Genomic DNA, 11,115 nt, shown 5'->3' on the forward strand with positions numbered 1-11,115 from the left:
TTGTTCAGAAATTTCTTCTTCCAGCCTTTTAATAATGGAAGCTCAGATTGTTCCAGGATTATTCCAGGATCAACATGTTGTTTTTCTTTTTCCAGTCAAAGATTCACAATGATTCTTAGGATTTCATGCTTCTCTCTTGATTATTTTACTTTCATTCATCTGTCAAATTTTATTTTAAATTACATTAGTTTCTCTCAATCACTGAACATTTTCTGTTTCTTTCAGTTCCGATTTTCTTAAATCCATCTTGGATTCAAATGTTAAATGATCCTTTTGTTTATTTGCTTCAGTTATTCTTCATGTATTTAGTGAACAATAAACACATTTTCTTCTGCATTTGATTCATTTGCTGTTCATTCTGTTCCTGTTTAAATGTCAATAAGAGATTTTTTAAATCTCAACTCTGACTTTCATAAATACCTTATTTACAGTAAAACATTCCCATCTTGAAACCAGTTGATGAAGGTCTAATGATGATGCTTTGAATAATAAAGTGGATAAAATCTTAATATTTTCTGTTTCATTCAGAACTTCTACCTGAAACTCAGAACCTGCAGAACATTTTTCTCTTTGGATAAAAATCCCAGGAACTGGAAGATCAGAGCAGAATGAAAACTGGAGATCAGTGTTGGACAGAAAAGGTCTGATCGCTGCATCTCTGCTATATTTTACATTTAAATCTGATAACAAAACTGAATCTAATTTTATCTGCTGCTGACTGCAGGCTGCAGCTGAGCAGCTAATGCAGGTTCTACTATTAATTAAGTCTCTGGTCAAAACGGAGTCCAGTTTGGGATGAGAGACTTTTTGTGGTTCTGGTTCAACATATAAAAACTCGATAAGATGGTTGATGGAGCAGCATCAACGTCTGAACCAGAAATGGCTGATAAAAAAGGTGAGGATGTGACGATGACAGAAGAATGGAGGCAAAACAGAAAAATAAGAACCGTTGATTTTGAATGTTGCTACTTCTGTTTTAGCTCCAACCTGAAACAATCGATCTCCTGATGAACACAAAGTACTGCAGAGTGTGTGTGTGTGTGTGTGTGAACACCATGTGTGTATTTGAAACACATGTGAAGAGTTTTGTGTGTGTGTGAAACCACTGGCTTATACAAATAACTACAGTGCTGGTTTCTGATTGGCTGCACTCACCTTTATTGTTGCTTTACAGCCCAGGTATCGACTTAATCATAACTTTCTGGTTCCTTAGGTTTTAAATGTGAAACTAAATCATTCATCAAAGTGGGAAAACCAGTAAAGCATCTCATTCCAATAAATTAGTTCTATAAATTTCTTCATGAATAATATAATATCTTCAAAATTGACACCAATTTTGTTAGATATGGATAAAGTGTAGTGGCTGGTCGAACTTTTGACCTTTGAACTTTTGTTAATATTTTTAAAACAAAAGCAGCACAAACAAAAATATTTGCAGCACAAACATTTGACAGCAATTGTGTGATTTGAAAAAGGTGGCGGCTTGTTTCTCTTCCAAATGTCTCTGATTTTACATCATGAACTATTTGATGTTTTAAATCAATCAATCAAATTTTATTTGTGCAGCACATTTCAGCATCAAAGGAATTTCAAATTGTTTTACATCAAATCAAACACAGAAACATAATGCAACATAGAATCAATAATCAAAACACGACATTAAGTCAAGTTCAATCAATAAATTTGTAATTGATTACGTTTCAAATACAATCTTAAACAGGTTGGTTTTTAGTCGAGTTTTAAATTAATTTAATTAAAAAGTTATTTGAAAAAATTAATATAAATGTTAGTTTTTTATTAGAAATAAAGTAGTAAATTACCAAACTTAGAAAAATAACCAAGATCAGAGAATAAACTCTAAAACCTAAACAGCCACTTATGTTTAATTTCAAACACTCTGGACGATAACACACATATTGCTATGGTGCACAAATGTAACATAAAAAAACAACTCTAAAAATCACATGTATTGTTTTACTTTGATATTAGTTTCTCTAACGCAGCTCTACATCCTTTCAAAATAAACTGCTTCCTGTTGAGGAATTCTAGTTTAACATGATGGTCAGAAAATAAATTAATATAGAAGGAAATGTAACATTTTTTGATATGTTTTTTTAGGATGGTTTAAAGATTCATTATGGGATACATGAAATTTTTTATTAATTACTTTTACTTTAACTTGGTGTTATCTTTTAAAAACTTTCTTCCACATTTGATTAAGAAATCTTAATATTTTTAAACATTTTTTATTCCTTTTGTTCCTCAGAAAAATGCCATCAAAACGTCCAAATACAACCTTTTCTCCTTCCTGCCTCTGAACCTCTTTGAACAGTTCAGCAGAATCGTCAACGCCTACTTCCTCTTCCTCCTCATCCTCCAGGTTCAACATTTCACTCATTATTTTGGGTTGTTAATATTTTCTCTGGCCTTAAATTTAGAAATAAATATATTTCTAGTTGTGCAATTTCTATTTTTGTTGAATTCTGTGTGAATTTTAAGACTTTTTGTATTAAAAATGTGGTTTGTGTCGTTTGACAGCTAATGGAAATATTATAATAGATAATAAAAGTAAAGCTGAGTTGTTAGCTAAAGGATTTACAAATACATAGTACAGAGAATCTAAATAATAAAGAAAAACGAGAACATGAAATAACATTACAGATTACATTAAAATAACATTATACTATTGAATTATTCCATAACGATGAAGTTTATGAGGATTTTATTAATATCAAGTTTTCTTTGATAGAGTTAAATAAAGCACTGAAGAATTACAGTAAATCATCTCCTGGGAATAATCAAATCAGTTATAGTATATTAAATAATCTTAGTGATGTGAGTAAAGAAATATTATAAGAAATGTATAATAAGGTGGGAGGAAGAAATATTACCTGATAAATGGAAATAAGCCATCATTATTTATATTATAGTATTATAATATATCATCATTAAATCATCTGTAAACCTGGTAAAGATCCTAATTCAGCTGAAAGTTAAAGACTAATAACTCTAACATCATGTTTAGGTAAAACTATGGAAAAAATGTTAAATAACAGATTAATTTATTTTTTAGAATCTAAGGAGAAGATTAAGTTTTATCAATTTGGATTTAGAAAAGGCAGAACTACAATAGATCCTGCATCATGTCTGGAACATGAAATCAGACGGATTCAGATTAATAAGGAGAATTTAATATGAATCTTCTTACCTGTGGAAAAGTCTTATGACATGTTATGGAAAGAAGGGCTGTTGATTAAAATAAAACAAATAGATGTAAGGGGTAAAATATATAGATGGATAAAAACAATTTTAACTGAAATAAATATTAGAGCAAAAATAGGTGGGGAAATAAGTTCAAAATATCAAGTTGAAAATGGTAGTATAATAAGTCCTATGCTATTTATTATAATGATTAATGATGTTTTTAGTAGTATAAATAAATCTTTTGGTGTCTCATTAATTGCAGATGATATTATTTGGAAGAGGGAAAAAAATATAGAATTTGTAAATAGGAAACTACAAGAGGCATTAAATAATGTAGAAGTTTATGGATATTTTGACTGAAGTTGATTTAAACTTACTGAAAAAAGGGAGACAGAAAAGAAAGAGGTGGAAAGTTATATAGAAAGAATATTCAGATTATATACAAATATATACAAATGCTTCTAAAATGTTTAATGAGATTTGTAATTCCAGATTTAAATATTATGAGAAATAAAAGAATAACAGATAAATTGACAGTGTATACAGATGAATTAATGGCTGTTTTAATGGCTTTAGAAAGGATTGAGAAAACAAGAGAGAGGGAGATTTTAATTTGTACAGATTCAAGTATTAATAAGAATTCAAGAGATAAATTCAGAATCAAGGCCAGATATTATATTGGATATAATTCACTCAATTTTTAGGATTAAAAAGTATGATTCTCATGTTAAACTAGTTTGGATTCCTATTGGTGTGATAGGAAATGAGTTGGCTGATAGTTTTGCTAAGAGTTCAGCAAAGAAGAATCTGGTTGATTTAAATATTAAAATAAGTAAAAATGAGGTCAAGAATTTTATTAAAATGTATATCAAGAACAATGGGATAGAGGAGGCAATGCTAGATTTTATTATAGCATCCAAAAACAAGTTGGGGATTTTAGGAAATGAAATAGAATTAAAAAGAAGAATATGTTATATCTAGAATAAGGTTTGGACATACAGGATTAAATAATAGTCTTAAAATAATTAATAAACATAATACAGGTTGTTGTAATTATTGTGGAAAATCAGAAACAGTATAACATGATTTAGAATGTAATAAATAAGTTCAGGAAAGAGATGTGTTACTTAGAGATCTAAGTAGGAATAAAAAATAAAATAGACATCAGGGAATTGTTTCAGAGATCATGTGGGGTTGTAGTTTTTAGCAGTATTTTAGTTTTCTAAGAACAACAGGTATTAAGGGGAGATTATAATAGTTAAACGTCAGATCCTTCCTCCCATCCGGAAGGTGGCGCTAATGCACCGAAAAGTTGTGTGATAACCGCAATAAAAAAGGAAAGAAGAAGAAGAAGCTTTATTTAGATGTTCCAGTCCGTTAGTTGCGTCTCAACCTGTTGTGTAATTTTTCTTCTTTAACTCTTTGGATCGTTTGAACAAACTGTAAGTTTGATTTGTTTCCTACTTGAACTTTTTCATCAGGAACTTTCCTGATTGTTTCTAAACTCTGATGATTGTAGAAAATGTTCACTTCTGATTTCAGCTGAAACTTTAATATCTCTGCTGTTTGACGGCTAATCTACAGGATTATTAGATTACTGATGAACTGGAATCAAACAACATGATGAACAGCTGATGTTTCACTGTTTTATTCTCCAAACAGATTCATATTTATTTTTCTGGTATCAAATTCTAGTCTGACCATTGACGTCAGCAACAGTATCATATTACTTCCTTTCAAAATAAAATGTTATTGTTAAAATGGGTTTGATTCAGATTATTAATCTTTGATGGAACAGATAATCCACTTGTAGAAATTAATAATTGTGAACTATAAGAATTGTTCAGGTTGAATCAGTGAATGTAAATGTTGCTCCATGTCTCCATCTAGTGGACTGATAGTAGAACTGCAGCAGCTGATGGCAGCTTCCTCTGCCTCTCTGCTGTCTGACTGCATTCACCTGACACTGACATGACATTGCAGAAAACACTTGAACCCACAACTATAGTCTTTAAACCATAAAAAAATACAATTAAATTAAATATTAATTATTTACACGTCTGTTAAATCCAAAGTCAGCCAACAGTAAGTGGATCTAAAAGCATGATTTAATACTGATCACATTTAGAGCGTCCCTTGGCATAAATTAACTAAGCAATTGCTTAACGCCCCCAAAGACTTCAGGGATCCCATAAATGCAAACATTTTAACACCAACCACAGATATGGAAATTTAACTTTTGCTTATTCAGAATTTCTAAGCTGTTAATTTAGATTTATTGGATTCAGCATGGATGCATTCAAAGATGATAAATTGTTTGACATTTAATTTAAGATTTCATTGGTCTGGAAAGTTTACCTTGTAAAAGTTGAAAGAACAATCTTCATAGTTAGATTGTTTTGTTACCACGGCTACAATATGGTGCTGTGAGGTTAATTGGTGCATGCTTCCAGCTTCATGCCTTGTTCAATGCATCAAATGTAAACTAATCTTTCAGGAGGTATTCAGACCTGACAATCAGAGGAGGAGCAGCTGATCTTTTTCCAGCTCTAATGATGTAAAGGATGATCAGAGTTGATGTGCAGATGAATGATGTGTGTTTCCTCTGCAGGTGAAGGTAGAAAGTGTGTGTGAGCTGATGTGAATTCAGCAGCATGGATCAGTGTGAGGACAGAGAGGAGGGAGTCCCTCCCTCTAAAACCACTCTGTGTGGGGAAGATGAGAGCCAGAGCAAAGGTCAGAGGTGAGGTCACCATCTCTAACTGTCCACAGCCCTTTTCACACAGCGTTCACTATATCAGGCCAGAACAGACGTGGTGATGAAGCTGCTGCTGCTCCTCTTTGCTGATTAAGTTTTAATCATCATGTTTCTGTCAGGATCCATCAGAGACTCAAACCAGAACCAGAACCAGAACCCAGCTGTGTGTCCTTTAAATCTCCTGAACTTTAAATGGATCTCCACCATCAGAGAGGTGAGATGTTTCTAACTGCTGTAACTGTTGTGTTTTCATAAAACCATTAAACTGAATTTAAATTTTAGTTTCTTTTCATATATATTAAATCAATGGCATTGATGTCTCCATGGTAATGTAACGTATAAGGGCTAGCTCGGCAGCAAAATGTCCTTTAAAAAAAAGCCAGAGGTGTGAATGAAAAACAGAAGGCAGTGCTTTCAGTTTTGGTGGAAATATATTAAGTGATTACAAAAAGACAACTGCAGCATCAAGTTTAGAGACAAAAGATATTTGAAACTGAACAAATTCATTCAAAAATGATCAAGTCTATTATCCATTTTCGAGTTCGATATATTCATATCCAGATGAGGATTTTGGTCCAACAGAAGAGGAAAAACTGACCTAAAAGTTCAGAAATACACATTAAGTGTTTTAACCTAAACAACAATTATCAATATATATATATATATATATATATATATAAATAAAAAATATATATATATCATAAATTATTAATTTATTACAGTAATAATTTTAACATGATCCAACATTTCAGTAATAAGGTTAATTTAAGCATAATCTAAAAATAGTAAAAAAAATCCCAATCACATTCCAAACTAATCAGTTTAAAGTGCACTTATAAAATTTCAATAAATAAATAAATTAAATACTCCAGCAGAGCGATATGATGAAGCTGCTGCTGCTCCTCTTTACTGCTTCATCCAGACTGAACAGATTAAGTTTTAATCATCATGTTTCTGTCAGGATCCATCAGAGACTCAAACCAGAACCAGAACCAGAACCCAGCTGTGTGTCCTTTAAGAGTGACAGGTCAAAGGATGCAGACATTGACTTTAAATCTCCTGGATCTCCACCATCAGAGAGGTGAGATGTTTCTAATTGCTGTAAGTGTGGAAACTGAATCAGTAAGAAATCAGATGTTCCCAGTTTTATTTATTTATTCATTATTACAGAAATTATTCTTTATTCTCCATATTTATGTCTTGTTATGTTGTTCTGCCACTTCCTGGCTCCATTTTAGACTAACAGTGGAACAAATTCACTGAGAAATATCTGCTAAAACAGTCTGTCCATCAGGATTTTTCCTGTGTGTTCAGCTCAAAGGGAAGAAAGCTTCAGATGTGGTTGGTGAGATCTGTATGACCAATGAGCTGATGTAATAGATTCTGCTGGTTCTTAATATACAGGAACATTAAATTATTACAATATATATATCTTTATTATATAATATTTTTAACCTTTATCCATGATTTCTCTGTGTGGACAGATCATGAGCTCACTGCTTCAATCTACAATCATTTTAAAATTTACAACAAATCCCATGGACACACCCACATATTTCAGACTTCGTCCGTGTCCAGATCACCTTAGATCTGGTCATCAGAACCTGATGGATGTCCCACACTGTCCTGAAGACCTGTGTGGAAAGAGCCTTCACTTCTACTGTCCCCAAGCTCTGGGAAACTGTCTCTACCAGCATCAGATCTAATGACACTGTGGACTGTTTGAAGTCCAAGTTAAGCATCAAGTTTTAAAATGTCTACTGGGAGATTCTGATGCTACTGTAATTGATCCTTCTAGTTGTAATAGAAAATATCAATTTAACTATTTCATTTAAATTTGACGTAATGTTGTTTTGATACTGTTTTGTGTATCTGAATGTGTTGTCACCGTTTATGTGTCAAAGCACTTATATCATTGGTGTTAGTTGTCCTTTAGTAAGAGAAAACTAGAGGTTTCTCATAAGACTCACTGTCAGCTGTCATTTCCTGATGGTGATGATGGGTATTTTTTTAAACAAAACTCCAAATGAATTTGTTCCCTCCAATGTGGTGAGGGACAGTTTCATAACAGTGGGTAAGGATTTGGCTCTCTTTTCCGCCTGGTATTGGAGGTAAGCTCAGTGTTCTATTTTTACTGACTATATAATAATGTAATGTGTGCTTATCAGGACTTTTCTACTGACTGTGTTCAGTGATATCGGCCTTTGAAAGTTTTTGCCTTTGAATAAAAATATAAAAGATTAATTGTTCACTAGTTATTGGAACAGACTCTCATTCTTTGACAACACACATTTCCATGTCATAGTTTATCTTCATCTTTCTAACTTCTTTGTATTATGTTCATGTGATGCTCTGCTTTTCTGCTTCAAGGAGTTTTAATATAAAACTCTTGGTTATTTCACTTGTGAATACTGTTGGATGAATATTTCCTGATTGTTCCTGTTTCTGTCACAGACTAGACCAGCAGAGCTCAGAGGTTCCCAGTGGTCCATCTCTCCAGCAGCATCAAACACAGCTGGACTCCATATTTATGGTCTGTACACATAGAACTGGATTTCTATGGGTTCTGTTCACAGTCATCTCCATGCTACACTTTGTAGACCAGAGGACTGTCGTTTGGCTCCATAATTTCAGTCTGATGTTTCCTTCATCTAATATTCTGTTCCAGCTGCTTGAGGACAACATTCTGACTTTTGTGAAGAATGAGCTGAAGAAGATACAAAAGGTTCTGAGTCCAGATGAACCAGAACGTTCAGAGAGTCGGAGAGAAGATGATGAGGTGTTGGAAGGTGAGGAAGAAGAACAGAGGAGCAGCAGAGAGGCAGTGATGAAGATCACACTTAACTTCCTCAGGAGGATGAAGCAGGAGGAGCTGGCTGACTATCTACAGAGCAGTAAGAGGATTTCTACAAAGATTTAACCTGATGGATAAATCAGACATTTATTTATGTCTGAAGAGCTAGAATCACATTTATTCAAACTTATTAAGAATAGGATTTTCATTTGTTCCTGATTTTAATTTTTGTGTTTATTTAGAACATCTTGCTGCAGTTTGTCAACATCAACTTAAATCTGGTCTGAAGAAGAAGTTCCAGTCTGTGTTTGAGGGGATTGCTAAAGCAGGAAGTCCAACCCTTCTGAACCAGATCTACACAGAGCTCTACATCACAGAGGGAGGGACTGGAGAGGTCAATGATGAACATGAGGTCAGACAGATTGAAACAGCATCCAGGAAACCACACAGACCAGAAACAACAATCAGACAAGAAGACATCTTTAAAGTCCCACCTGGAAGAGATCAACCAATCAGAACAGTGATGACAAAGGGAGTGGCTGGCATTGGGAAAACAGTCTTAACACAGAAGTTCACTCTGGACTGGGCTGAAGACAAAGCCCACCAGAACATCCAGTTCATATTTCCATTCACTTTCAGAGAGCTGAATGTGCTGAAAGAGAAAAAGTTCAGTTTGGTGGAACTTGTTCATCACTTCTTTACTGAAACCAAAGAAATCTGCAGCTTTGAACACTTCCAGGTTCTGTTCATCTTTGATGGCTTGGATGAGAGTCGACTTCCTCTGGACTTCCACAACAAGGAGATCCTGACTGATGCTACAGAGTCCACCTCAGTGGATGTTCTGCTGACAAACCTCATCAGGGGGAAACTGCTTCCCTCTGCTCTCCTCTGGATAACCACACGACCTGCAGCAGCCAATCAGATCCCTCCTCAGTGTGTTGGCATGGTAACAGAGGTCAGAGGGTTCAATGACCCACAGAAGGAGGAGTACTTCAGGAAGAGATTCAGAGATGAGGAGCAGGCCAGCAGGATCATCTCCCACATGAAGACATCACGAAGCCTCCACATCATGTGCCACATCCCAGTCTTCTGCTGGATCACTGCTACAGTTCTGGAGGATGTGTTGGAGACCAGAGAGGGAGGAGAGCTGCCCAGAACCCTGACTGAGATGTACATCCACTTCCTGGTGGTTCAGACCAAAGTGAAGAAGGTCAAGTATGATGGAGGAGCTGAAACAGATCCACACTGGAGTCCAGAGAGCAGGAAGATGATTGAGTCTCTGGGAAAACTGGCTTTTGATCAGCTGCAGAAAGGAAACCTGATCTTCTATGAATCAGACCTGACAGAGTGTGGCATCGATATCAGAGCAGCCTCAGTGTACTCAGGAGTGTTCACACAGATCTTTAAAGAGGAGAGAGGTCTGTACCAGGACAAGGTGTTCTGCTTCGTCCATCTGAGTGTTCAGGAGTTTCTGGCTGCTCTTCATGTTCATCTGACCTTCATCAACTCTGGTGTCAACCTGATGAAAGAAACACAAACGTCTAAGAAATCTTCATTATTTAATAAAACTAAACTAAAGTCTCTCCATCAGAGAGCTGTTGATCAGGCCTTACAGAGTCCAAATGGACACCTGGACTTGTTCCTTCGCTTCCTCCTGGGACTTTCACTGCAGACCAATCAGAGACTCCTACAAGGTCTGCTGACACAGACAGGAAGTAGCTCACAGACCAATCAGGAAACAGTTCAGTACATCAAGAAGAAGATCAGTGAGAATGTGTCTGCAGAGAAAAGCATCAATCTGTTCCACTGTCTGAATGAACTGAATGATCGTTCTCTAGTGGAGGAGATCCAACAGTCTCTGAGTTCAGGAAGTCTCTCCACAGATAAACTGTCTCCTGCTCAGTGGTCAGCTCTGGGTTTCATCTTAGTGTCATCAGGAAAAGATCTGGATGTGTTTGACCTGAAGAAATACTCTGCTTCAGAGGAGGTTCTTCTGAGGCTGCTGCCAGTGGTTAAAGCCTCCAACAAAGCTCTGTAAGGACACAGATTGTTACTGCATTTATTTTTGATACAAATCTGTCAATGATGAGATAAATATTTAGTCATGCTTGATCAGTTAGTTTACTTGTGCATTGTCTCCTCAATGTTGGCCTCTAGCAGATTATGATTAAAAGAGAGACCAGCTCTCATAGGTGACTATTCATAATGCTACATGTTCAAGTAGCAGAAATTATTTTTCTGTTGAAGCTGACACTGGATCAATGCAGTTCATTATAGAAATCAATGTTTCTCTTGCAAGCCTCCTTGCTGGTTGCTGTGTTGCAGTCTTTTAAGACTGAAGGCCCAACTATAGAATTAA

The 11,115-nt window shown here is 35.1% G+C and overlaps 1 protein-coding gene and 1 long non-coding RNA gene across 8 annotated transcripts in view; one reads left to right on the forward strand and one right to left on the reverse strand.

Annotated features, from left to right (window-relative positions):
• LOC122846989 (NACHT, LRR and PYD domains-containing protein 12-like) overlaps positions 1-11,115 on the forward strand; it is a 626,610-nt gene that overhangs the window by 164,046 nt on the left and 451,449 nt on the right. For 2 of the 7 annotated variants that reach the window (XM_044144317.1, XM_044144318.1), the window contains exon 3: positions 6,924-7,043. The exons of 3 other annotated variants lie outside the window; for them this stretch is intronic. In XM_044144317.1, the coding sequence (XP_044000252.1) occupies positions 6,924-7,043 (120 nt within the window). Of the gene's footprint in view, positions 1-6,162; positions 6,177-6,884; positions 7,044-7,513; positions 8,496-11,115 lie in introns of those variants that run through there. 2 more of the 7 variants (XM_044144328.1, XM_044144321.1) reach the window with 2 other exon arrangements.
• On the reverse strand, positions 8,982-10,790 carry LOC122847072. Its single transcript, XR_006373325.1, has 2 exons — positions 10,370-10,790; positions 8,982-10,275 (listed from the first exon to the last, which is right to left on the reverse strand). It is a non-coding gene; the product is annotated as an uncharacterized LOC122847072 (long non-coding RNA).

The sequence above is a fragment of the Gambusia affinis genome, linkage group LG17 (genome assembly GCF_019740435.1).
Source record: "Gambusia affinis linkage group LG17, SWU_Gaff_1.0, whole genome shotgun sequence".
Classification (NCBI taxonomy): Eukaryota; Metazoa; Chordata; class Actinopteri; order Cyprinodontiformes; family Poeciliidae; genus Gambusia; species Gambusia affinis.